We start from the raw sequence: 27,889 nt of genomic DNA, 5'->3' as shown, positions 1-27,889 counted from the left end.
AGTGAGAGGCCCAAAACTGCACACAGCACTCAAGGTGCAGCCTCACCAGTGCCAAGTACAGGGGTAAGATAACTTCCCTGGTCCTACTGGCCACGCTATTACTGATACAGGCCAGGATGCTGTTGGCCTTCTTGGCCACCTGGGCTCACTGCTGGCTCATATTCAGCCAGCTATGAATCAACACCCCCAGGATAATAGCAGCATATTAACTGTTACTAATCTATTTTCTTCAGAAAATATTATATTGAAAATAATGTTTTTCTGGGTTATTCGAGATGATTTGACCTTAAATGACCATTTTGCTGTAGTGATGATGATGTTTAGCTGTCCACTGCCATATAATGGTGTGGACATTACTGTAATTGTATGGCAAATATGGTATTTAAAAGTGGCTTCACATCCTGCGTCTGTCAGTTTTCTGACAAAGGAATCTGTTTTGGGTGTTGTTAGCATCCTTTGTCTCAGCTTCCAATATCCAAGACATAAATCCTGCAATTGTTTCGTGAGTTTCCATGGGCTTTGTGAGACCTTCCACATGTTCTAGCTAGAAAAATATAGCGTAGTTATATTCACCCCCCTTCATCAGGGGTTCTTCCATTTTTTTTTCTCCTTTTGCTTGCATTTGTCTTTACTGTGACTTGCTTAAGTGGTGTAACTGCCTCGTCAAATGTAAGCTCTCCTTCTTTTCAAGTAAAAGAAAGTACAAAGAAAAATAGAAGTTTTTATGTTTCCTAAGCTAGGCAGTCAATGGTTAGTTTACAGAACAGAGATGGGCAAAAGGTATGAAATATAGGTTTGTTTGGCCTGTACTATGAAGTCTTTGGAAGTCTCTGTGTAACTGAAGGCTTGTGCCAAAACAAACTCCTTATTGACTCCTTATTAGTATATTAACTGTGCATAGCAAGTGTAATATATTTTTTACATATTTTATATATATATTTATATATACTTGAAATGGACTTTTCTTACAATTTAAGGAAGAGAAGAAATCTAATGACTGTATTTCAGCATTAATTCAAATAGCATGTTGTAGTCCTAAAGACATGCAATCTTAAATGACTTCTATTTGCAATTTTTTAAAAGAATAATATTCAAGCATCAGAAGCTCTTAAAACTGAAACTGATGATTTGAAGAAGAAGCATGATGAGGCTGCTTCAAAAGTTCTCCAGCTTGAAGAAGATATCATGACTGTTACTCAAAAAGCCATTGCAAAAGAAACTGAGTTAGACAGGTATTTAGTAGTTTTGTTCCTTACCTTCCTTATTTTACTGTTTCTTTCCATAGATGTTTCTTTTAACTAGCAATTTTACTGTATGCATTGATTTTCTGTGTTAATAGTTCTGTACTATTAATTTGTCAATGTCTTAGTCTGAAGGACAAACTGAAGAAAGTGATGCTTGAGAAGGAGCAACTTGAATGTGTGTTAAAGACAGAAAAGGATGAAAAAGAACTTTATAAGGTAACTTTATTCATTGTACCTGTATACACTAAAATGAAGTGATTTGAGATAAAGGTAATAATGTTTTATGGAGAAGTCTGATAAATTGAAATTGTTAAGGAAAAAAGGAAATGGGTAACTTCTTTGAACATATTTTTAAGACCATTATAGCTGTTCTCGTATAAAAATTAATGAGAAAAATAGCATCTGAATTCATCCTGTGATATAAAAAGGTCTCTAAGAAGGAGAATGAATCACCAGTTTGTTAAAATGCAGGCATAATAACAAAAAATAATAGATGCTAGTGAGGAAGTTCTTTAGTTATATAGTGCATCATGCAGTAACTGTTTTTCTTAACACACTTTTTCATAAGTAAATTAGTTTTTACTCTTCGAAATTCTCTCTCCAGGCTGTGTTTTCTAGATCCTTATTCCTGAGTCTTGTGCATAGCTCTGAGAAGCTTTAGTAGGATCTATATTGCATTGATTTTTACTAGCATAGCTGATTTCTTTTGCTGGTATTGACAGACACCCATATGTAAAATAAAACAAAATATAGTGCCCCCCTCCAAAAGGCAAAAAAAGTCTTATATTTTAAAATAATGAAATCCTTAGGTTGTATAAAACAAATCAAGTGTCTTTAAATATTATTTCTGTTCATAGGAAAATGTCTTTATGTGGGAGACAGTATTAGATACGCACCAAAAGTCATAAAATCTCAGTACATCTTTCACAAGCATAGAATCCCTTTGTAAATAAGCAACACAAATCTTCTAATCTTTGAGTGTCCAACACTCAGTGTTGAGTGCAACAGTTATCTTTTATTAGGTACAATGTGATAGACTTGACAATATCTTAAAATCAGCTCTAGAGTTGTTAAAGTAGTTTGCTGTCTTTGGAAATTAATATTGCTGATGTAGTCCTGTTTGCTTAGATGATTGCAAGTAGGTATACTACTAGAAATCCAAGTTCTCTTTAGTTTTCTTCAGGTCATTTCTTTTTCACTTGTCCTTAGTTGTCCAGAATTTGTGAAGAGAGGTGTGAATTCTGAATAGTTTAATTTGATGTGGACAGAAATCAGGAATGTAACTTCTAGGTGTAGAATGCAGCTGTTGTTAGATGGTCAAGCTGAAGGAATTCCAGCCAGAAAATTTGTGCTGGAGGGCAGTGATATTATCAAATGTTTAATTTTTCTCTTTACCTGTTCTAATGTGTCTCAGAGATGAGTTAGAATTCAGTGCACGCTTAAATGGACAGGTGAACAGTAGTTTTCATAACGTGGAAGAAGAGTTTGACATTTTTTAGCATCATTACAGATACACTTGAAGAATACAGAAATAGAAAACACCAAACTAGTAAAAGAAATCCAGACGTTTAAGAATTTGGATGCAAACAAAGAAAACATGATATCGTATTATAAAGAGGAGGTTGGCAGATTACAGCTATTTATAGCTGAAAATGAAAATATGAAGAAAGCTTTTTTGCTCTCCTCATCAGACAAGGTAAGCATTACAAATATAATTGGCCTGGTTTAAAATAAACATATCTGAGGCTGTATGTGTTTGACAGGAGAAAGGAAGAAGCTAAAGATGTCAGCAGGGCATAGCTGAGAGGCAAGAGGATTGTAGTGGTCTCAGTAGATGCCAAAAATGAGCAAAAGAGTGACTTTGGTTTTAGTTGTGCACATTCTGAGCTTGTTGAGGTGTCTCACATGATGAACTGTGAGATAAACTATGTGTGAAAAAGTAATTTGTGAGTTCAGTAAAAGTGCACCAGTAAAAGTGGCGCACTCCTTTGAGTTGCCTTTAACTTGATGAAAAAGGAAAGAGATTGAGGAAGAGAAACGTTAGGAATGTAGACATGTTGAGAGTGCAGAAGGATGAGGAGAGGAGACTTTGAAAGATGCACTGAAGGACTTAGGTGAATGTACTGTCAAGGTACAATGATGTAAAACCTGAGAAAAAATAAGATACCATATAAATGGACTAAATTGACTGATAACTCAGCAATAAGAGTGCCAGCAGGACTTCAAAGGAAGAGATGATTTTTGCTGTGCCATGTGGTAGCATTGTGGTTAGCAAGCAGCGTGGTATAGTAGGAGAGTGAAGTTGCTGAAAAACTGGTATCTGTGCTGTCTGTGGTCCACTTGGGGTTACTTCAGAATAGTTTGAGTGTGGTGCTAGGGATAGAATACTCATTAGGTGTTTGTTCCTGATTGACATCTTCTTGTTTTGTTTCATCCAAAAGGAATGCAGTTTCTGTGCCCTGAGACTGTTCTGTCCTGTGATCTTCAGTGTGATAGGCAATAGTGGAACTCACTGGGAGTTTTGCTCTTGATCCAAGTTAGAGAGGTAGTTTAGACACAGCCTCTGAGGCCAGCAGGGAAAAGTCAGATTATGCAGGTGACTTTATCTTGTGTATCTTGCCAGTCTTCTCACGGAAAAAGCAATCTAGATCTTGAAAGAAGAGAAATTTTATTAATGTGAGTTATTAATGTAAAATTTAAGAGGAAAAGTAGTACTGTTGACAATGGAAATAGCAAGAGAACAATAAGAACATTCTATCTTGCTTTAAGTTACAGCCTATCTTGTTTTAGTGTTTGACTGCTCTGTAATTGTGTTTCTGAATGTGTTAAACTACTACTGTATTTTATTTAGAAGTAAAAACATGTAGGGGATGTGTGTGTGCCAATACTGAAGCAACCAAACATTTATGTCATTTATTAATCTTGAAGTGCTTGTGACGTTTCTGGTGAGATCATTAACGTCTTTGTGTTATACTGGGAAATTGCGAATATTTGCTGAAATATGTAACTGATGCTCATGTGCTGTAAAAATAGCTAAGGGACAGGACTTTAGGGCATTTCCTGGTCTGCCCATCTTCATAAATGGTTACAAAATACAGTAGTATTCCTCTGGACTTGCTATGCTAAGTGTTTATTGAAAAATTAACAAATAATCACAGAATGTTAGGGATTGGAAGGGACCTCTAAAGATCATCTAGTCCAATCCTCCTGCTGGAGCAGGAACCTAAATGAGATCACACAGGAAGGTGTCCAGGCGGGTCTTGAATGTCTCCAGAGAAGGAGACTCCACAACCTCCCTGGGCAGCCTGTTCCAGTGCTCTGGCACCCTCACAGTAAAGAAGTTTCTTCTGAAGTTTAAGCAGAACCTCCTGTGTTCCAGCTTACACCCATTGCCCCTTGTCCTACCACTGAACAATAGATACCTGAATTTATGTCTAGACTCAAGAATATGAGATGATTATGCCTTCAGAAAGCCTAGAGGCTGCAAGTATGAGTAGCTTATAATAGGGTTTTTTTCTTTTCTTTTTTTGGAGGGGGTGCAGGATGTGTGTGATCCTGGGCTTTTCTGAGGAGTTAGAGGCCAGTAGTGTGGCTTGGTTGTTTGGCCTTTGGGCTGCCCTATGCAACTGCAGCAGCGCTGAGAGTCTTAGTGCAGCATGCTGTAGCTTGCTTTTCGTTACTTTTTGTTCTCAGTTCCTTCTGAAAAGCTTGTTGTGCAAGATCTTGGGAAATGGAGCTGTGGGAAAAACATCCCAAAGCTGCTTTAGTGTCTTACATCAACCAGCTGTAGGCATCGTAAGACCTCTTACTCTCTTGTTACCTGTGGGATGAACTTCGGTTTTGAAACTGGGTGGTTTGTGCCCATTCTTATCACCATTCTGTGGTGATAAGAATAAAGATGTTCTGGAAAACAAAGACTTTTTTTGGCATATGTTTAAAATGAAAGCTGAAAATACAACAAAAATCCAATATAGATTAAAAAATATTATTTAAATTGGCCTTTGTGTCACAGAATACTATGTTAGCACACCATTGTTAGCAAAGAAGGCAAATGGGAAAACTTGTAGTTAGTACTTGTGTACTAACTTTTTGATTTAGTGGTTTTCCTAAAGCCACCAGGAAAACTTTACTTTTTTCTTTCAAATGTTTCTAATCCCTATACCAACCTTTATTGAAGATTTCAATTAAAAAGTGGTGGATTCTCTTCCCTCTCTCCTCTTTCCCAGGAGGATGCAAGTATTTTAAAAGAACAGCTTCGGAAAGCTGAAGATCAGATTCAGGCTAGAAAACAAGAAGCTGTCCTAATGTCAAAAGAGCTGAGCGATGCAGTAAATGTGCGAGATAAGACGATGGCAGATCTTCACAGTGCACGTCTGGAAAATGAGAAATTGAAAAAGCAGCTTGCTGATGCTTTAGCTGAGCTTAAAAAAATCACGGTTTTGAAAAATGAACAGGTAAATTGTCGCTATTTATTACTGAAGTTTATCTGTATTTCTGAAATCTGTCAGAGGTAGCTTTACTAAAGTTGGGGAATAAAATATGTTTCTAGATGATTAATGCAAATTATTGTAAAGTTATCTTCTGGCAGTCAATATACTAGCTTAAATCTAGTGCCTGTTAGCTTATTTGGAAGGCTAGTAGGAAGATTTCTGCTACTACTTACAGCAACTCCTCTCCACCCCAAGTTTATTTTCACAAAGTAATACAATATTCATCTATATTATTTTGAATCCTCTCCCTTTCTTAATTCTTTTATGTGAGCCACAGTAGTATTAAAAATAATTCAGGTAAGAAAATGAATAGATTTTTTTTTTTAATAATGTTCTTTCCTCATTGATGGATTCTTTCTTGGTTCTTGAGTCCTGACAATATTTGTGGTCAAAGTTAACTTGCTTTGGTACTTCTAAGTATAAAAATATTAATGTAGTGGAAACTGTCTTGACTTTTTTTAATCTTGGATAAAAATCTAGTGAGCTAATACAAGTTTCATCATTCTGACTTAAGTGAGCTTTATACTGGATCTTTCATGACTGCAGCTGTATTGGATTAATTTGCTACTAGGTTTACTGTAATGATGTAGCAGTTTGAAAAAATATATTTTGCTGAACAGTAATAAAAATAGAGTAGTAAATGCAAAGTGAATAGTACAACTCTCAAAAGAACTGTTAAACCTAAAATTTCCAAGAATTACATGTTTTCTCTAAGAATTTGCAAGTTATATACCATGTCTTCCTGAAAGAAGTAGCAGATCACCTGAATCACTCAGATTACCAGAAAGTATCTGAATACGGCATATATCCAGTTGGTAAATGTGGTTTGCTTAGCTTATGCATCCCTGTTACAGCTCGACTTAAGCACTTCCAGCAGGAATGTAGCGAGTGTGATGGAACACAGGTGTGATCTGTCCGTCTTTACCACGTGACTGTGCTTGTCTGTAGGATGGTGTTCAGACTTTTGGTGTATGTTCAGGTGTTTGGTATACATTAATCAGCCCATAGAATAAGAATCTTCTTTACCTACCTCTGGTATTATTCCAGTGCCAATTTACTCCCTCAGTGTGTCCTGCTTGGAATGAAGTTCAGCACAGATCTGTCTGTGCTGCTGTCTGTGCTGTACTCCTCTATCCTTTCCTTCCCACAAAGGAAACAGGAACTACATCTGTGCTTACATAGAGCATTATGCTTTCTTCAGCTGAAAAAAAAAAAGACTTTTGGGGAAACAGTGGTATTTGAGCAAAAGGGAGGACAATTTCTGATTTTTTTTTTTTTTTAATGCTTTTTTTTTTTTTTTTTTAAGGAAACTTCAAACACAGCAGAGCAGGAACTACGCAGAGAAGTTGAAGATCTGAAGCTTCGTCTGCAAATGGCTGCTGATCACTACAAGGAAAAATTCAAAGAATGTCAAAAACTTCAAAAACAAGTAAACAAGTTTACAGAACAGGCAGTGAGTAGAATGGGAGAAATTGCACTTGCTTTTTGTAACTTTTCAGCAACTATTTAATTTCCTTCTGCAAAAATAATTGCTTTTAAAAAGGATTAATATGCAGTAAACAATAGCTTTTTAATTTATCATTTTCTTCCATAAAGCTAAATTACTTCTATGATTCTTTTTAGATAGTTGACAAAACCAAGTGTAGAATTTATAGTAACTGATATATGTGGAAAGCTAAGAGTTTGGATGAACCTATAAGCCTAACGTTGTTCAAGGAAAAGTTTTGAAACTGAAACAGAGAAAAATCCATAATTACTACCCCTATTCAGTAACACTACCACCAAAAAAAAAACCCCAAACCCAAAAGTGGGGGAAATTGAGAACTTGGAGGAGGATTTCAAAGTGAAGTGGGGAGGAAGTTTTCACAACACAATATATAGCTGTATTCCATATCTTATTTTGTATTCTTACCACTCTTCTAAGCTTTGCTCCATAAACAAATGAGGCTTTTGCAGTGGTGATGTGAGTCTTATGCCACCTAGTAACTGAACCTGTTGGCAAATTTCAAACAGATTTGAGAGCATAGTTCTTCAGAATATTGTGAAAATTAGCGACTGAGTTGGTGAGGAGCTTAAGTGGGGAAAAAGTGTATGAGCAATGGCAAGATGTACAAATATTAATTCACAAGACTTGCATATTTCTGCTGTCCACAGAACAAATGGGGTAGTTACCCAGCTTTGATCCACAGATTACTTTAAAAAGTTGTCTTCTCATCCAGAAGGTCAATGGTGAATGAGGTGCCATATCAGAACACCCGTGGCTTTTCCTTAAAACTCTTAAAAATCTTCCACATCTTTGGCTATGTTGTACATCTGATAACAAACATCAAATTTCACTACTTTAACACTGAAGTCCAGCACTCATTAGTAATACAGACTCCATTTTCTAATGAAATATTAGACTTAAGATGATGGATTTAAGTGTAACTGATTCTCTAGAAAATGAGATTTTCCTAATAACTTGCATAGAAATAACTGTTTCTAGGGAAAAAGAACTTTATAATGTAGTATTATAAAAATCATAGTCTTAGGCAATTTCAGTGTTAATAGAATTAAATGTGTTTGCCTATTTATTATTACCGCCTGCTTTAATAATCATGGAGGAGATGATAGCGCAAGATATATGTTACTTTGTGCTTTGCCTTTCATTTAATTAAATACCAAACCAAAATTTCTTTTCACAAAGAAAATTGCAGGGCATCAGCAGAAACTGACAGATGCATCTAACATTGAGACAACTACTGCCATCATTACAGACAAAAAGTTGTCTGCATCTCCAGGTATCAACAGCTTAAATTTTGTCTATTTGTTCCAGCCTGAGAGTGATATCTATGTGAAGTAGTCCCTAATAGTATATATAGTATAAAGTAGGTGAATTTGTTCTGTTTTAGTTAAAGCAGTGATTAGAAATGTGAAAATTCATCCAAAAATCTTGTGTCTTTTTTCAAGTGGTAACGTTCATAAATAACATCGTGTATCTTTTCAAAGCAATTCAGTTGATATTTGTTAATGTCAGTAGAACTGAACTTGAATTTCAGCTTGATAGTTAACACAGAGCCCATAATAAATTCATTGGGGGGAAAAAAAAATGCTCCCCAAATATGCAAATTGTGTACAATAGCATGGTAATTCTGCAGTCCTGTTACAGTGACTATCCACCGTAGCATTCTACTGTAAAATCAAATCCACTGAAAAGTTAAGATTGTGTGATGGCAAGGTCAAGTCTATAGGCTATTCTTATGATTTATAGGCAATAGTGGTTTATTAGAAGATATTTAACTAGGTTTTAATTTTTAGGAACTATTAAGTTTTTACAAAACTAATCTTCTAAAACATATACATATAATAGGTTAAAACTAAGCCTGGTTTATTATTCAATCTAAACTGATAAATGCCAGTAAATGCTGACTAATTTTGTTTGTGTTACTTTATAATTCACACATTCTTTCTGCCTATAGAGACTATGGATTGTAATTTCTGTCAGTTTCCTCTGGTCTTAAGTAAATACAAGTGTTTCCTAAAACAAATAAAATCCCAGCAAGCTCAGTTAAAGTATGTGATGGAATGAAGCAGATTGCTGAGGCATTTAATGTCTTTATGAAAGAATAAAATATCTAGCATGATATTGTAACGTATTTATTCTGGTATTTACTTTCTGGGGAGCTAAGGGGAGAGGTGTTTGTCTGTTTGGTGTTTTTTTTTCTTTTCTCCATTGGCCTTTGTAATATGTATGTGTATATTTATGTTAATCTTCAGGGTGTGAGAGAAGTGAACACAGACATGCCAGTATGACTGCTGATCTTATGTATCACTAGCCACATGATACTGATTGTCTCTGATTAACTGTTTGCTTGGATAACATGGAGCATTCTGTTCTTCATGCACTGTCAAATTTGGCCTGTCATCTCTCTTATGCAGACTTTATGGAACAAAAAGTCAATATTCTTATTTTTTTTTTTCAATGTTTGCAGTTAGCCCCCTTTCATCTGACATAGTTTCGGAATTCATGGTAAAGGAGCAAGTACGTGAAATGAATAAAGAAATTGCTGAGAAAACAGAGAAGTATAAGAAATGCAAGCAAATGTTGGCAGTAAGTAAATGGCTGCTTTGGAAAGCTGAACAGAAAGTAGCTTTAGGTGCTAAGTCTTAAAACCATAAAGCCTGCCCAGCTGAGTTGCCGTGCTTGTTTGTGTGATAGACTATGATTATGGTAGAAATCTTAACATTAGAAAGCACATTTTTATAAAGTCAGCTCTTGATTACCTGTGGTGTTGGAGAGTCCAGACAGGGGCCCCGCAGGAAAACCCAAATGTGGTAAAACAAATGAACATACTTCCATGCTTAAGGTTTTGAATACTATTTTTGTTTTTTGCATTGTATTTGAAGTGTAATTACTTTTATAAATCAGATACAGCATGTTGCTATAAGCCAGCTGATGTCTGGAACAAGTATAGCAGTGTTTATCTGATAGGCTGTTCAAGTGTCATAACTCCTCCAAATCTTGGGCTTTTACAGTGTTTTGATGTTTGAGTGGGTGCTGCCTACCAGCTTGGGCCTGTCAGCCATTCGTAAAGGCATTTATATGATTCTCTGGACCAAAGTTGGCAGCAGTAGTGCTGCAGCCACAACAGTAATACTCTTCAAATATTAATACCTGTCAGTCCTAATTTGATTTTCATTTAACCAGTTTGGGTGTATGTATCATGGAGTATTGCATCAGTGATGCTGGTGAAAAGTTGACTGTTCTAGAATGGTTTAAGAAATACTTTCTGAGTGTTGTCTTGTCTCCGTTCGTTTGTTTGCTTGTTCTTTGAGGATTAAAAAAAATAACATTGATCAACATTATGAAGTCAGAACAGTTAGAATTAAGATTAGAATAAAAAAACTCTGATGTTTCCTCTACTTCAGTATGTTTTGTTCTCAAAGAGTCATAATACATTTACAAACTGACATGAACTCAGCTTGTCATCTTGTTTCTCTTATTTAGCACAATGACATTATTCTATTTTAATGTACTCTCCAGGATGTAACAACTGTCATGTAATTTTGCTCATTACCCTGTCTATGGAGAGCCTAACACATAGCTTCGGCTGGCTCTTTCTACTATAGGGGTGCTTGAGGAAAGCTTTGCCCTTGACCTTCTGGATGAAAGATATTTTAGATTGTAAAAGTTGCACAGGGAAAGGCTTTGTGTTGAAGTGAGCCACTTGAAAGGGTGATCATTATTACAGTGTAATATTAGGAGACAAAGAAACCTGAAACTTTGAAGCTAAAGAGGAATATCAGCTTGTTGAAAACTCAGGCAAGAAAAATACATGTATTGAACGTGATTTGTACCTTGTTCAGTGGTGCTGTCTTCTTCATAGTCTTGAGTCAGGCTTGATTTCTTGAGAAAGCCATTTGTAAATGCTCTCATTCTAAAAGCGTGGTATTATACAGTGTCAGTATACAATTATATATTGTTGGGGACAGGAGGAGAAAACTCTTAAAATTATAAATATTTAATGGCATGTTATAAACTACTTTAGGACGAGAAGATGAAGTGCAGTGTTTATGCTGATGAATTAGCTAAACTGGAGATGAAATGGAAAGAACAAGTGAAAATCAATGAGGGTATAAAATTACAGCTGGCTGCAATGGAGGATCAGTACAAAGTAAGTTACAGATTTTGTTTATGACAGTGAATGGTATCCTACTCTTAACATAGTTGTTCATTTCTTCTAATTCAAATAATGAAGAGTTTTAATGGGGAAAAACCACTATATGTACTTTTGCTGTAAATAGAAATTATGTTTTGCACTTGTAGAAACAACACAGTCTCGTAATGCATTTTTTAAAGTAAGACAGATCTGCTAATTATGTTACCAAATGGCTATCAGTCTTTTAATGTTGTGGATCTAGACAAACCTCTAAATTACATTGGTCTTGTTTTACAGGAAAAAAAAGGGGCAGAGTGTTCTAATTTCCTGTTGCGTACTATAATACTAACAGGAGTATCGATTGGCGTGTTTGTCCAAAATCTTCATACTGCATGCTGCATTAACAGTAGTAGTAGTATCAGCTAATGCATTTTAGCTGAATTAATGAGATACAACTTGAGTGGTATATTGTTTTTAAAATTATCAGGAGAGAAATACTTTAATTTGGAGAATCTCAGCTACAGTCTTAGTAGAGTGGTACAATACGTGCACCAGAAATTCAAGCATAATGGACAGCTTTAGCTTATGCGGGCCTTAATCTTTGAGGTCATGTGATAGTAATACTTATGTTGAAGTGTCTTTTTAGGTCAACAAGGGCAAAATAAGAGCAACAAATTTCCATAAGACTAGCTTTCATGGCTGTTTTCAGTCTAATGGTGATAGCGTATTTGTTAGGATAGAATATTCTCTGCCCATTTTTGCCCATTGTGGTGAACAGAGATTAAATTGAAATGTGACTTTATCAGTTCTAGTAGGAATGCCCTCCCATTAGAAATTACAACACTTTTTTTTAAATAAAATACTGTGTTACTGTACAGATCACTTCATCACTCTGTAGGCTGTGCTGTCCTTTTTTGACACTTTTCAAAGCTCTAATTTCAATTTTACAACATGCATTACTCTTTCCAATTTATTTAATTTTATTAATTAACAGTGATTGGTTGCCATGCATAATCTAATGTATAACAAGTTTGTTTTTAACTTCTCCATGGCATGAGTAATAAATAAAGATGAGCTTTTCTTCCCAGTTGATGGATTTCTCTCTGTTGACCTGAACTAGGAGAAGGAATTTCAGAATTAAAAAAAAAAAAAGGAAAAAAAAAGATATATAACTGTGCAGAGTATTGAGTTTATATGCTAGGAATACAAGTGGAGAGGCAGCTTCCAAAGTAACTAAAACCCAAATAAAATAGCCCTTTGTAGAGAAAGATTATTTAAATAATCATTTTGAAGCAAGGAGGAATCCTGGAAGAATTGCATAATGTGTCAGTTGCATCTCCTGCCGGAGCACCCAACAGAGAGACAAGGTAGATGTTTGTGAAATGAATTTAGTGTCTTTGAGGTAAAAGGAGATTTTGATTCTCTCAGTTCTGAGGTGGCACATAAGAGCTGGAGAGAAGTGAATGAAATAAATCACTGAAATGCTTGACAAGGGATTCCTTTAGAAATGGTGAGATGAGACTTGCAAACCTGCAGCTTTTTCTGGGCAGTGGTGTCCCTCCTGCCATTAGTATTGCTGACACTATGACACTTCTGGTTTTTAACCTAGGACTTTATCATTCCACAACTGTTCTCTGAAAACTGGCAAGAAAAGGCTACTAATGTACATCTGTTATCCAGCAGATAAACTTTGGGAGAATTGTTGTTTTTGATTTGTAGTAGTACTAGATGTTGCATGTAACTACAGCAGACAAAATAATTTCCATATGAAAATGATGAAGTTAAGATGAACTTAATTAATGAAGTTTATGTTTTCACAATATAACATGCAGGGTTAATATTCACTAATACAGGGACCATAAACTTCTTTTCATATAGGTTCAGCTGGCGGAAAAAGAGAGACGAATAAGGGAACTGGCATCACAGTTGGAACTCTTTAGCAGTGAGAAGGTATTGTATATAACAAGATTCCTGTTAAATTTTGTAAATTAACACTTGTGAGGCTCTTTGGCTTGAGGAATTGCAATTTATTTTTCAGTGAGAATTTGTTTACTTTTTAAACATACTTTTCCATGTTTGAATGTTTTGCCAAAATGAATTAGCATTTTGAACTACAGCTTCTGTTAATGATACTAATGTAGTTTTTAAAAAATAATATACACCATAGTATAACATTTTCCAAAGGATGAGTCAGTTTTGGCAAATGCTGTCATTTATTGTTCTGTAATAGTGTTCTAGAATATTTTCTACATATAGTCTAATAAAAATGTGATGGTGTCAAAAATTTTCTTTGTTCCTGTCTAGAATGATGTTCCATCCAGAATCTGAAATAACTATTTCTGTTTGCAGAGAGGGATTACTCTGTGTAAATTAATAATCTGAAATTGCAGCTAACTGTGCAGTTCACGGAACACAGGAACTCCTACCAGTTTTTGTCCTACATTCCTTTCTCATCTCAGCAGCATCACTGTTTTTCTACCAAGTTTTCAGTGAATTTCCAGCCTCCTTCCTGCTTTACTCCTCTGTATCTCCTACGGAAAGAGCTTCAGACCTGTTGTGTCTAGAAGCTGATAACAGTTTAGTGCATGTGCTGCTTGGCCAAATAGAAAAGATTATTATTGAGCTTATGCCTCAGCCTTTCTGCCCTCTAAGGGAGCATCAGTTAACAAAAGTTGCAGGAATTTCATTTATTTGAGTCAAGACTCTCTCCCCAATACATTCAGGAGTTACTGGCTGACAGGCAGCATAATTAATAAACTTTATTTCCTTTGGGGTCCTGGTGTGAGACATGAATGATACATACCTAGCTTGACAGTTTATTTTTTCCATCATTGGCTAGGATTATTTTTGCTCTTATCCAGTGTTGTCCTATAACTAGAGATGTAGACATTTCAACAGTATAAACCCCAGGTTTTTCATGATGTGTGCATACAACCAAATCCTTTTGACACCTGCTGTTCTCTTATTGACTGCTTGTAATAATAAGAGCAGCTTGACATGTGACAGTAGTGACTTGGTAAACTACAACTGGACAAATATCTTTATCAGAAAAGAAAGATAAAAAGTACTCTCATTTTTAAAATAGATGGTAGAAAATGGACTTGCTGCTTTCGAGAGTTCACTGTCTAATCAAATTCTTTACCATTGCTGTTAAACCAGACATTCTGAAATACTGATACTAATGTTCTAATGTTGGAAGTACCTCTGAGGTCTTATATGACAATGAATCAAAGCTAGGTTTTACTGAAAAGTGAAATAATAATGTGTCTTATTACATTAAGATAGTATTGTATGATATTGTGGAAAAGTTAGGATTGCTCAGATTACTTAAAAAATCCAGTGTGAACAGGTACTTAGTAAAAACAGGAATTTGTGTACTGAAAAATTGAAATTAAACTAATTTCAGATTAAGCTAGTTAAGTGTTTTGTAAAATTATGGATTCTCAAGTAGTTGGTGTTTAATTTTTTTTTTTAACCAAAGATATAATTTTTAATAGATCTGTCTCATATTTTTCTAATTCAAAAGAAAGCAAAATGAAAGTTGAGTTTTGATGAATCTAGTTTAGCTGGAGGGAGTAATTCTAAACACCACACATAAGAAGGAGAACAACTGTAATAATAATGTATAGAGCTTATTAAAGCTTAGAACTTTGTCTACCAAATTTATAGATATTTGCATTACAAAGAAGAATTGGTGCCTTGCTAGACTGGAACCATGATTTAAAAGGTTAAGCGTAGAATAGTAAACAGCTTTTCAATTTATACTCCATTATCAGTGTTTGTTTATAAATGTCACCAAATATAGTATGCTAAAAATGTTCATTTGCTGTTTCTTCAACTCTGTAGAATTACTTGGTTTCTGTTTTATTTACACACTTATCTAGCCTTTGATTTATTTATTTGTTTATTTATTTATTTTTACTCAGTCTCTACCCTAGCTGTCCAACTTCTGGCTAAGGCTGTTTTACAGCACCTTTTATAGCCACTTTGATCTATGTTCTGTTTTAATCTTATGTAATGTTAAAATTGAAGTGTTAATACCACTGTCTCTTATTCTAAACTGCTTCCATATTGCAGAAGAAATTGATTTTTAAAAGGAAAATCTTAATTTCACTGATGATTAATTGTTCCTGCTTTTTTGTATTGGATAAACATTAATTATTTAGATTTTACACACTGACTAGAACTTTTAAGATGTAATCCAAACCATTTAACCATTTCAATCACATGCTATTTAGTCTCTAAATCTAAAGTAACGCTAGCATAGTGTTATATCATATCTACAGGAGGATATTTTATTTGGAGGGTGTGAGGCAGAAATTATGTTGTTCTGTATGAGAAGGTTTTTCAGAAAGAAAATAAACACTACTGTTTTTATGGACAGTGCTTCAAAAAGATAACTTTCTGTAAGCTGCCTTACCATTTGTAGGTACCACTTTTTTCCTTTTTGAAACAGACTTTATCATTTTGCTGTTGGAGTCCAAACCCTTGTATGTCTGAAACCCGATAGTACGTATGTAACAATAAGTGTATAATCTCAATCTTTTCCCATTTGAGTGATGTTTTGTTTTCAGGGTTGTTATTGCTACTTGATTTTTCTTTTTTGTACTCTAACAGGTGGAAATTTACCTGTTTTTAAGAAAAATACATTGAGTTGTTCTTTTTAATAACTGAGACATTTTACTTCTCATGTAGTTAAATTGTTTTTGGTATGTATGGTATATCTGGCACTAGAGCAAGCTGAAAGGATGGAGTGGGAAGCTTAGCAGATGTATTTTTAAAAACAAATCTATTTCATGAAAGTGTCAAACTTTACTAGGACTCCATAGGTTAATTACATTTTAAACTTTGCATTATTTAGGAACTTGGCAGGACACCAGGAAATCAAGCTGGAAGGGTGATGGAAGGACAGATTTCACAACAGACGTTACATTTTCGCAACCCGTATTCTGAGGAAAATGGACCAGTTCCCGCAGTGCCAAGCAGACTGCCAGTATTGCAATATGGAAACCCTTATGCAATTCAGGAGAGAAGAGGTAAGTAAATTCCACTGCCCCCACCCCAATATAGTTTGTCCCTCACTGTTTGAAAAGCAGTGGCTCATTTAATGCAGGTTAAGTACCAGTGATCTTTATGCTGGCATACAGAGCCTTTATTGATTGATGAGAACTTAATAAAGTGCCTTTATTTTACTGGTGAGAATCAATAAGGTAAACAAAGTTTTAAAGAAATACCTTTTGAAAAAGGTGATTTCTCTTCTATTGTTTTGTATTATCTTAAAAAATGTGCTTAAGTCTTGATTTTTAAATGTAAGGTAGAACATCTGTAATCTCAAAATATAAAATGTTCTGAACAAAGATGTTCTAATTAATTTTTCTTCAGATGGAGCAGATGGCGCTTTTAATCCTGATGAGATCCAAAGACCACCTGTTAGAACTTCCTTTTGGGAGCTGGAAGATGATGTGGTGTGTAGTCAGCCTTCACGCAATCTTAGTCGGCCTGACGGTTTGGAAGATCCTGAGGATAGCAATGCAAGTTTTTAATTAATTTTTCTTTCCTTGATATGTTTACTAATGAGTAATCAAGGGTTGCACGTAGGTTTTTAGTATCTGATAAGACTGATTTATTGTTATGTAAATCCAGAATTGATTTTTCTTTTCCCTTAACAGGGTTTTTAGATTAATATTCTTGCTTTGAAGAGAAAACTCCGCACATCAATTGATGATAATATACTTGTTCCCCTAGTCTTCTGAGTCACTGACAGCTTATTCTGGTGTTAGGACAGTAGCTTCTTAATCTTTTTAAATACTAAAGTAGAAAAATCCAAGTAATCTCAACTCTTTCTGATTTTTCTCTCCTGTGTGGTAGAATGAGGGCTCAAGATGTAGCCATGTCTTACTGATTTTATAATTTGTATGTAGGAACTAAATTTTAACAGAACAAATAAAAATTTAAAGGATTCTGATACCAGTATTTTCAGTTAAATGCTGAATGAAAATTCGTATCATATTAGATGCTTCATTTTAATTTATTAATCTTTTGTTCTATCTTTTGCAAATCTGTGTTTATTAATTTCCATTTTAAATGTTTTTTACTTAGACATGTATTTGGAAGAGCTAGTTAACTGTTGTCTGAAGCTGATTAAAGAGAAAGTGACATTCTCACTGATTTCTTTTTAGGGCTTTATGCTTTAAGTGGAAACTGGTTAGCTTTTCTTCTTAATACAGTTCACTTGCACATTCCAGTATAAAAAAATATTTCAGTAAATTGGCTTCTGTAATAATTTGGACTATATGTCTTCATTTGAACAAGAACAGACTTATTACTCTTCCTTATTCTGAGTACTCTTGCACCTTTAAAAATATTAAACAAGAAATACCTTTCTGCAAAGTATTGTGCTCTTTGCAAGTACAGTGGTATCATGACCCGTTTCTCATTTAGTCTAGTTTGCCACATTTAATTGCTATTAACCTTTGGAGAAACTGATCAGTGTTCAGACAGGCATGATTTTAGCCCTAGTGCTCAGCACCTGTAATGGAGAAAAATGTATTTCTCCCTCCTACCTTTTGCCCCCAATGTCCATTACTGTGAATAATTAGAGAAACTGTCAGAACTTTTGCAGCCTGTTTGAGGTCTAGAATGTGAGCTTAATGCTGTTGCCCACCTTTACTTCACATTTTGCCTATTTAATCTGATCATTCTTGACGTAGATATTACATATGACAAGCTCTTCTCTTCTTTAGTCATCTACTTCAGTTTAATTAGCAGGGTGTTCTTTCTGATCTATGTGCTTTGCCCTCTTGCAAACCCAAGAGAAACAGTGCTAGAGTCTTGTGCTCATTTGCTGACACAGCTTGGATTTTTGTAATGAGATGGAATATAACAGGCTTAAATAAAGTTCAGCTTGAGAAAAGATGCCTTGAAATAAAATAATTTATATCTTTTTTTCTTTCAAATAAGAATCAATTGGTTGCTCCTCCCAAAAATAGACTGTGTAGTGTACAAATTTACATGGAAATGAGTGGTTGCAAGAATCTTTCTAGAGAGACTTAGATATGCCAAAGATAAAACCGTTCTAATGCAATATTTAAATAAATGACCAAGGAAAACTTCCATATATGTAAGTGTTTCATTATAAAGGAGAGCCTATCATTTGTGCAGAAGAAATAGCCAATATAAAATCATAAATGTGAGGAGATTAGTTTGTTGTACTGGTTTGTAAAATAAGCTGTTTAAGATGTAATCCTATGTATTTTTAAACCAGTAAGATATAGAGCCTGTTGTTGGAAAAGGATTCCCTCCCAGAAGAAAAGGATTGGTAGTCTTGCTGCTTTGTTTAAAATCCATACCTCTGTATGGACTTCTGTCATCTTCCTCTCCACATTCCTGTTACTGTACATTATATTAGTTTAAGAACTTGAGGGTGTTGTAACTCGCTTCCACCTCCTAATGACTGTTTTGGTGGTGGTTTGCCTATGATGATGAACATGTCTGCATTATGTATTTAAGATGATACATCTTTGAGACCCTGGGCCAATATTATGATATGTAGGCGAATGAAGTAGAGGTTGTATACCACACGCTCTACACAGACTTTTCAGGTACAACTAAAACAGGCTTTTTCAGTCTATAAGGTGAGAGTAGGGAAGTGTGTACGTGCGTGTGACTTACTTCTACAGAATGAAGGTTGGAAAGGGCACCTCCTTTCCTTAAGGGTGTTTGTCTTGCCTAAGGAATAGGTCAGCAAACTATGAGGGGATCTAGCAAGTCAAACTTACCTGCTGTAGGTGCTGCTTACATTCCTGCGCAGTTGAGTAACTTCATAAACAATCTAGATGACAGTGGAAAAAACTTGAATGCTTCTCCCAGAAGTGTTTTCTGGACAGGGAATTGGGTAGAATTGCTTCAAACCTACAAACTACGTCTCTGCAGCTGTTATTACCTTAACCTTCTTTTATTGTAAATGTTGAGTTACTCTATTTCCAACTGTAACGTCTTCCTCAGCACCGGGGAAAGAATCTGGTGTGTGTGCATTTGTCCATTTACAAGTTTCCACTCTGCACGTTGGTAGTCCTTGAGTTTTAAAACCTTTGCCTTCATTGGACCATTCCAGCACTGAAACAACTCATGCAGCATTATTTGTGCTGTGAATTGATGTAGGTGGAGTACCAGTTTTCTGTTTGTCTGTACTCTGGTATCTGCTCAAAACAGAATTAACTTTTAGTTTGTTTGGATTTTTATTTTACCTTCTTGCCCTCATGTTTTATTTCTTTCTGGATATTGTTTTTGCTTTCTTCTGCTGACTTCAGCCGTGTTTGATGTGTGGTAAGGGTGTTAGACACTGACTTCCTACAGGTTTTTTGACAATTGCTTGGGAGAAGAGAGAGACCTTAATAAATTTGTGTTTTAACAGGCAGCTGGCTAATCAGCCTGAATATGGCTCTAAACTGGTCACTAATCCAACTAAACAGGAAGAGAACATGAGATGGTGTGGGGAAGAGGTGTGTTAGGGGGAATGCAAGACAAATCCAGGGAAAGTCAGGACTCATTAGTTCTCTTTTTTGTGGTAAAACTTGATTCTTTTACTTGAACATTTGGCCTAGTGAGGCAGGATTTTTGCATGGCCTTATAGTACTGGGTGGGTCTACGGTGTGTAGTATTCCCATGCATAGAAGGGAAGACATCACAGGCACCCTAAACTCACTTTAAGAGGATTATTTTCATGCTAAAGTTATGCACTTATTATTTACGTGGGGATGCTTCTATACCTGCAACTAATGATTTGATCTTCAGTTCCGTGGAGTACAGCTGCTATCTTTGTATTCCTCTACGAAGTAATTTTGTCTTTCCTACTGGTAAGCTACAAAATTCTCAGGCTTATGCTTGAGATGATCCTTCTGCTGAGGCATTTGCTCCTAGTGTGACCTGGATTTAATTTCCTCATTCCTGAAGATGAATGCTATTTGCTTTTACTCCAAGTGTAGTAGGCTTCCCTTTCTACTTCATACTTCATTTGGTTACTGGCCATTATCTTGAGTAGCAATATAAGGTCAGGAGATGGTGACAATCCACCTATACTGAAACTTGTGCTGCCTTTACTGTCTTCAGTTACTCTGAGTTGTAGACTAAGTAAGGATACATCTGCAAATAGATCAGAATCTGTTTAATGTTGCTGTTGTGTTCTGATTTTGTTTCTTTCAAAATCTTTTTCCTTGGGAATGGGTGCTTCATGTATTTGGCTGATGTGAAAAAACATCAGTTTTGTATGACTTGAAGACTTTCTGGAATTCTTCATAGCATTGGCTTTTGGAACTCTTAGGCCAATTAAACAGTGATTTCTGAGAGGGATAAGCTGGTCTGCGTTAATCACGCCAGATGAGCACACACAGAGTGGTGATTTACTGTAGAATAGTTGACTTGCCACAAGTTCCTGCTGTCATCTGCTCAGCACTAACTTTCCATTTGCTCATGTTTCCATAATGGACCAAAATGTAATAATTTGGAGCAAATAATTTCTAGAAGCAGGTACGTACAGGAGAGGGCCATAAACAAAACATACATATATATGTATTTAATACTAATGTGTGAGTTTTAGAAATGCCGTCCTGATTACTGTTGGCAGTAAGCCCAGAATAACTATCCTGAGACTCCTAAACAATGTTGTTAGTCACAGTAAATTTGGGGGGTGGGAGGTGTAGCTTTTGGCAACTGACAACCAGGTCAGGATATTTTTTTAGATTAATGCAGAATGGCCTTTCTTCTGGCAAAATCCCACTCACTACACCTCGTTAGCATGATCTTACCTTGGCAGCCAGTTACTGCCTTTTGTACAAGATAGACATAAAAGGAGCAGCTGATACCCAGGTAGCTCTGGGGCAACCAGCCTGTTTGCAGCGAGGTGGAGAGACCTGAAAGAGTTTGCTTGGTTTCACTCACACAGCAGAGCTGAATCTGAGAATTAAAATGTATGTGCTCTTCTTTCCAGATTACCTGCACTAGAGGTTAGTGGTGTGGCTGTTCATCTATTGTTTACAGCTTAAGATAGGTGTCACGTCACTCGCTGTCGTGTTAAAATCATCTGTAGAAATCAGAGATGGGGGTTGTTCAAGTCTGTGGCTTTAGTACAGTGTCACACAGCTTTGTTTCCAATTTCTGTTTGCCAGTCTTCAAACTAATTACATGAGCTTTTAATTGTAACATGAAAGCAGTACTTACTACTTGAGACAAATTGGTTTATTTTGGTAAAACTAGGCATGTTGCACTTGTTTCTGACTGTTTCTGGCTTTCCCTTCTTCTTCTTTTAGTAGCAAACTCCTTTTTACCATGCTTTATTGTAATACTGTATTTATCTTTGATCCACGTAATCTGTGGAACTCATTGTGGCAGTTTTAAAGAGTCAGAGTTACAGTCCAGTGGTTAATAGTTATGTCATGTCATTAAAGGCATCCTTCGTAATTTGTGAATCTAGACATCCAAATTTCTGAACGCAGAAGGCCTGGCATTTGTTGTGCTGCGTAACTGCAGTGCCAGCCTGTGGGTACATGATAGCAGGCTTTTCGTGAGGACCTGAGGCCACGTATCAACTGTGTTACATCACTGCAGAGCGCTGTAGAGGTCTTGGACTAAGTATGTGGAGCCAGGTCCCCAGACATCAGTCTGAAGTGCAAGGAAGCTGGCTCTGGGTCTACAGGAAGGGCAGATTAAACTCTCCCTTTCTCAAAATACAGAGTATGGGCTTCCATCCAGATAACTTGGATACTTGACCATGGGGTCTTCAGAGTAAGCTGCTGCCTGTGCTTAAAATACAGCATAGGCTGAGCCATTGAGACCTGGCCTCCCAACAGGTATTGTCAAACCCTCTGTAAAGCAGCTTCAGCTAGCCTTCTCATTTCAGCTGTGCAGTCCTCAGGGGATGCTTTGTTTTATCATGGGAGAGTGATGGGTTTTTAAATGTCAGGTTGAAAAGCGTTTGTACCATAATTTGTAAGAATGAAGAAGGTCTCATTGGTTATCCTGGCAGGAAGAAGCCAGGCACGAAGTGACTGTGAGGCAGTGTGAGTAAGATCTGTCCTCCCTTCATACAGTTCTTCCTTTTACAGGGTACGCTTTAGGAGTTTTGTCCATCTGAAATGACAGAAATGGAGCTGTCAGAGTCCAGTACAATGGGACATTGTCTGTGTTTTCCAGAAGTTCCAAGTTACCCCGGGGCAGTGCATGAGAATTTTTAGTGATTGGTGGTTGTGTACTGTTGAGTGTAACTTGTAATTACAATATCTGTGAAATACTCTCAGACTAAGAAAAGTTCTCGTTGTTACTGTTTGACCATTCTTTAATTAGACAGTAATTGAGGTATGCTCAATATAGATTTGCCTTCTTTTCTGGGTTAAGCATAACGAAAGAGTAAGAATTGATCCTTCTTTGTATACTTGGCCAAGAGCAGAAGTACACTGAAGAGAGAGACTTTCCATATCCTGAGAGCACGATATCAATGCATGTTTAGTATCGTTATTCTTACGTGATGCACAGGTCAGAACCTACTGTAGGGAACCCACACTAGGATTTTTACAGGTAATTGAACTGGGTCATGAGGAAGCTGTATCCTTAGGACATACTAAACGTTACTTTGCTGTCAGAAAAGCATTTTTTTAAGCTGTTAATAACTTGTGCTTGCCTTTGGTTGAAGCTAGTGCCTGCAGTGCAGCAATGCAGGACAGTGCACGTGTGCCCCTGGAGAGGAAAGCGTCCTACTGGTTTTCAAATCAGTCTTTTAAAAAGGAATGAGGAGGAATTACATTTGTATGTGGTAGGGTATCACACCTGCCAGAAACTCTAAGGAAGGACAAAAGATACAAACAATTTTATCTTACCAAGTGATGAGCAGTTACCCTAATGTGTTGGGGGGTTTTTTTGTGGTTTTTTTTTTTTCTTTTTTTTAAAGGGGTGTGTGTATGCAAAATACTGAACAAATAACTAGAGTAAATAATGTGGAAAACCCACCCAAAGCAAACTAAAAAACCCCACCCAACCTATTCACCTATTAAAGCTTTATATAAGGTAGACAAGCAGTGCTGATTTTTTAAAATAATTTTTTAAAATGGAAAACCTTTGTATAAATCAGTTTGCATTTTGTTGATCCTAGTTAAAATCTTCAGTTTCCTGTGAACTGTGGTAGTAGAGCAGAAATAGGGATGTGAGGAAGCTGATGCTAAAGCTGTCTACTTCTGCTGACACAGCTCTTGTAAATGGATGGAGGGGGCTGGTGAGGTCACTTCTGTTTGAAGAAGGTGTTACATGGACATACTTGATTTGCCACTCGGTACATTTCAATCTTTGTGTAACGTGTGCAAAAAGACTGAGAGGTTTCCTTTTCTGATAGGGAAATCTAAATTTCTGTGCCATTCTAATATTTGTGTGGAAGATGGATGAGTTCAGGAGTGAGTTGTGTGTTCTCTCACAGTTGGGCATTCAGGCCAGTGGTTTCTCTCAGGTCTGTGAAGACCTTTTCTGCAAGTTGAGTCTTGTGGAATGCGTTAATAATTTTGAACGGGAAGAGAGACCCATCTGAGTCACGTTGGCAACAAAATTTTGGTTAATGCCCTTATATGCCAAGTTAACATTTAGCACTGGTAAATCCTGACTCCTTACTCAACTAAAATTAATAACCCCTAATATAATGAATAACCTGTGCATTGGTCATGGGGTCTGCTCATCTGTCCTAAGCAAAGCTTACTTCAGGAATTTGAGGCTGAAGAGCCCTTTCACCAGACAAGTACCTTGTCTACCTCCTCATTTGTAACCAAGTATTAATAAGTGCTGTGGCAAAAAAGCCTGTGTTCGGGATGTGACTGAGTGACAAGCAGTAAAGAATTACAAGGAGGTATTTTCTAAGGATTTAATTAGGCCTGTGTTTGTGGTGGAACTTTTTTGAAGGAAGATGCACGTTCATTTTCTCACATAAGTCCTGGTCTGCTTACAGTCAGCTACTCAGCACATTTGTCATGTTTTTGGCACTATATAAGCTGTAGCATTGTAGCACAAGAGTACTTCAAAAAGTTTTTCTTTAATACTTACATCCTATCTCTTTTGTGACAAAAGGAACAAATAATATTTTAAAACCCATGTGCCCTTTTTACAGCAGGTGCAAAGCAAGGAAGTTAGACAGGAAAATATGTCTGTTGCCAGCATCTGTCACAGCAAGCCCCACTAGCTGCTTAATGGAAACGTTAAATGGTTGAAACTAAACAGCTGTTGTCAGGAGAAGAAAAATACTGAGGGGATCTTCCTATCCTGCCCTGTTTCCGTTAACTGTTCATAAGGACAAGGCATGTTAGCCTAAAAATGAACTGTGTTTGAATAGTATGTATGCCGTTATATATAGTCCCTTGCACATCCAGTTTTGAAGATCAGCTAAATAATTCATAATTCTTGCCTGTGAGGCATCTTTGAGATGAGAAGGAAAATTATTTAGGAGATGGGGTTTCAAAAATCTTGCAGAATTTACTTGTTTTCCTACCTTGAGTAGGTTTTGTGCTGTTATGTAATTGCAGAATAGAACCAAGATGCTGTATAATAGTTTGTTACTGCACAAAGAATGGGTTTACACACACAGTTCTGATTCTTATTCCTTCTCCTGTGGTTTATTTTCCTTTTGTGCCTTTTTTTTTCTTCCCCTAATTGTGTTTGCTTACATCACTGTGCTTATTTAAATCTTAATTCCTAATAATGTCATCACAGAATAAAAAAACCCACCCAAACCTCTCCAAAGCGAAGGGCTCTGACTGCTTGCTCTGAAGGGAACTCTCAGAATCCAGTCACCGTAGGCGTTCTTCATTTTTCTGCTTGAGGATTTCCCAGTGCAGGCTGGTTTCTTTCTAAGGGGCAGCGTATTCCCAAGGCCAACCTGCCTTCCTAACTCGGGAGAAGCTCTGAAGCAAACCTGCTTGTCCATCAGCAGAGCGACTGATCCTCATCAGCGCCACTGCTGCTATGGATGTGCTGTTAGTGTCGGTGCAGGCAGAGCACCCTGGCAGGGCTGAGGGCAGGAAGCAGCCGGACAGGACAGGGCGCTCGAGCTGTGGTGCCTGACGGCAGCGCGGAACACGCTTGGCTGGCGAGAGCAGCGCAGGCAGATCACTCAGAACTGCCCGTTGGGAGGCAAGCCTGTGAATCGAAATCAGCGTCTCTTTTTTTCCCTTGCTGAAATGTAAATGGATGGATTTTTTAAAGTCTGACTTGACATTCTATTGTCTGGAATTTATTTCTGAGCTCTAGCTCTTGGTAACGTGCTGTGGTGGTTTGTAGTGCGATGCCCCGTGTTCGCCTGAACACAGGTTCTTCTGTTCCGATTTATTGCTCAGGCACTCGCAGTGAGGTGACCTCAGTCCCTGTGTTGGCAGGAGCACTCTAGCAGTACGGGCACGGATTTCTGCTCTAGATACACGGCCCACAGGCACTCTGTGTGTAGCTTTTCATGTTCCTTAATCACGTCTCCCTTTTGTACACTGAAGTAAAACTTACACTACAGAGATTAAAAAATGAAAGGTAAATTCCATCTCTGTTTATGGTTGACAGCAAAAATGCATATGGAGGAGGAAAAAAAAAAGCTGTTTCTAGTGGGTATTATTTAAAGTTAAAATTATTTAAAATACTTCCTTTTTTTAAAAATAGGATGATGAAAACACTGTACCTTCTGCTCCTGATCCTCCCAGTCTTCTCTTGCATGAACGTGGAACAGGTTTCTGCTTTGATGCCAGGTAAATGTTGTCTTTTATTGGTTGTTAATGGCATGGGGAGGTTTCTGTGTAACTGGATTTTTTTACCCAAGGGTGGGGGATGGAGATTAAAAACTGTTAAGCATTTTCAGGTTTACAGTTACAATCAGGGAATACACTGTTGGGAAGACTATTTGTGTTACAACTTACTTTGACGGAATGTGTACTGGTCAGTAAATGAATGAATTGCTTTTGTTTTTTCCCCTCTCTTTCCAACCTAATTGTGAGCCTCGGTTTAGAGCTTTTATAAAGTGTTATGTTTGCTAAGAGCAAGCATTTATGAGCAGGGAGAGTGGTTTCCCATGAAACTGCTTGGCCATTAAGGCAGTCAGTAGATTTGTATTCAGTGGTAGCTGAGCTGGAATTATGTCAAAATCATGTAGCTTTTAAAATGCCAGGTGATTTTGGAATTCCTGTGTAAAACTACTTTCAGCAAAGACATTTAAATTGTGTGATACTTGCTTTGATACAGTCTGCTCAAACTTAAATTTGTAGTAAAGCTCTTAACTTCAGTGGCAACAGGATCCTACTTCTATATTTTCTTCCACTATAACAGATTAAGTAACGGTTTCTTTTTTTCTCTGCCTCCTCATGAAGTTTTGATGTGCACAAGAAATGCCCTCTTTGTGATGTGATGTTTCCACCGAACTACGACCAGAGCAAGTTTGAGGAGCATGTGGAGAGCCACTGGAAGGTGTGCCCCATGTGCAGTGAGCAGTTCCCGCCCGACTATGACCAGCAAGGCTTTGAGAGGCACGTTCAGACACACTTTGATCAGAACGTATTAAATTTTGATTAAATACTTTGTTTTGCAGTGTAGCTTAAAAACCCCCCACTCTGGGTAGTCCACCTATGGAACGAAACCAGTGCAGCTTTTCTGTAACAGTGCAAACTTCTGATTAAAAGCTAACATACTCTAATGGGAGCTGTGAGCTGCTATTGGGTTATCTTCTCTCTCTACCTAACATTATACTAAAAAAACCCCACCAAACCACAAAACCCCCACTCTGTTGTGTATGTAGCTATTTATTTCCCTACTTAGTGGAATTTGTAAGGCCGGAGGAATGACTTAGCCTCAGAAAAAATGAGACCAGCTTCCTGATGCTCTTCAGCTACATAAAAATGCGACCTGGGGTTCCTCTTGCCTGTGATAACTGAGGCATGATTAAAAAGGTAATAAAGAGATATTTCTCCTAGCAAATTTGTGTAGTTTTTCTTTGAGTAACAGTTAAATCGAAAAGTTCCATTACTTACCCTACGAAAATATAGTTTTCTAGTACATTTCTGAAATGTAGGTGCATGTACTGTGAGTTACAGGCTTGCAACAAAAGGAATGGCAAATCCTTCAGTTTTAAATACAGAATGTTTGCCTTAAGGGATAATGTTAAATTAAGTATATTATACCTTAAGGCAGTATTTTTGAGTTGAAAGAAACTGCTGTGCTTAAATGCCTAAAAGTAATTATTTAAAAAAAATCATTGCCATTATGTTGCAATTGCATTCAGTAGAAAATATTGTTATATTTTCACAACAGTGAATTGTGTTCCTTTTGGCTTAGGGCTTTTAAAACCTTCTGCATTTTAACTTCATGTATTTCTTTCCAGTAAGTAAAAACATGTGTGTATATCTAAACATTTTATATTTACTTTAACTGTATTAAGTAAATTTGCTTTCCACTTGTTGTACAGTAGTCTTGTTACATTAAAAGCAAAATTATTGACGGAGTCAGTGGTCCTTTTTCCCTG

General features: G+C 36.7%; 1 protein-coding gene across 1 annotated transcript; it reads left to right on the top strand.

Moving 5' to 3' along the window:
• The first annotated feature begins 253 nt into the window (after positions 1-253).
• On the top strand, positions 254-27,868 carry TAX1BP1 (Tax1 binding protein 1). Its single transcript, XM_010174840.2, has 14 exons — positions 254-358; positions 1,084-1,232; positions 1,370-1,460; positions 2,755-2,940; positions 5,471-5,698; positions 7,041-7,187; positions 8,421-8,514; positions 9,706-9,824; positions 11,263-11,388; positions 13,252-13,323; positions 16,235-16,409; positions 16,756-16,904; positions 26,041-26,126; positions 26,742-27,868. Exons 1-14 carry the CDS (start codon positions 254-256, stop codon positions 26,941-26,943), a joined length of 1,929 nt encoding a protein of 642 aa, XP_010173142.2. The 3' UTR covers positions 26,944-27,868.
• The last annotated feature ends 21 nt before the right edge of the window (positions 27,869-27,889 follow it).

Source organism: Antrostomus carolinensis, unplaced genomic scaffold (genome assembly GCF_000700745.2).
Source record: "Antrostomus carolinensis isolate BGI_N321 unplaced genomic scaffold, ASM70074v2 scaffold10199, whole genome shotgun sequence".
Taxonomy (NCBI): domain Eukaryota; kingdom Metazoa; phylum Chordata; class Aves; order Caprimulgiformes; family Caprimulgidae; genus Antrostomus; species Antrostomus carolinensis.
Note: the sequence above shows the minus strand (reverse complement) of the source record. Positions and strands in the feature narration are given on the sequence as shown.

Coding starts and splice junctions, on each gene's coding strand:
- TAX1BP1 (XM_010174840.2), top strand. CDS start 254: ATGTTTTTCTGGGTTATTCGAGATGATTTGACCTTAAATGACCATTTT. Junction 359..1,083: donor ATAATGGTGTGGACATTACT/GTAATTGTATGG, acceptor ATTTTTTAAAAG/AATAATATTCAAGCATCAGA. Junction 16,410..16,755: donor TGCAATTCAGGAGAGAAGAG/GTAAGTAAATTC, acceptor ATTTTTCTTCAG/ATGGAGCAGATGGCGCTTTT.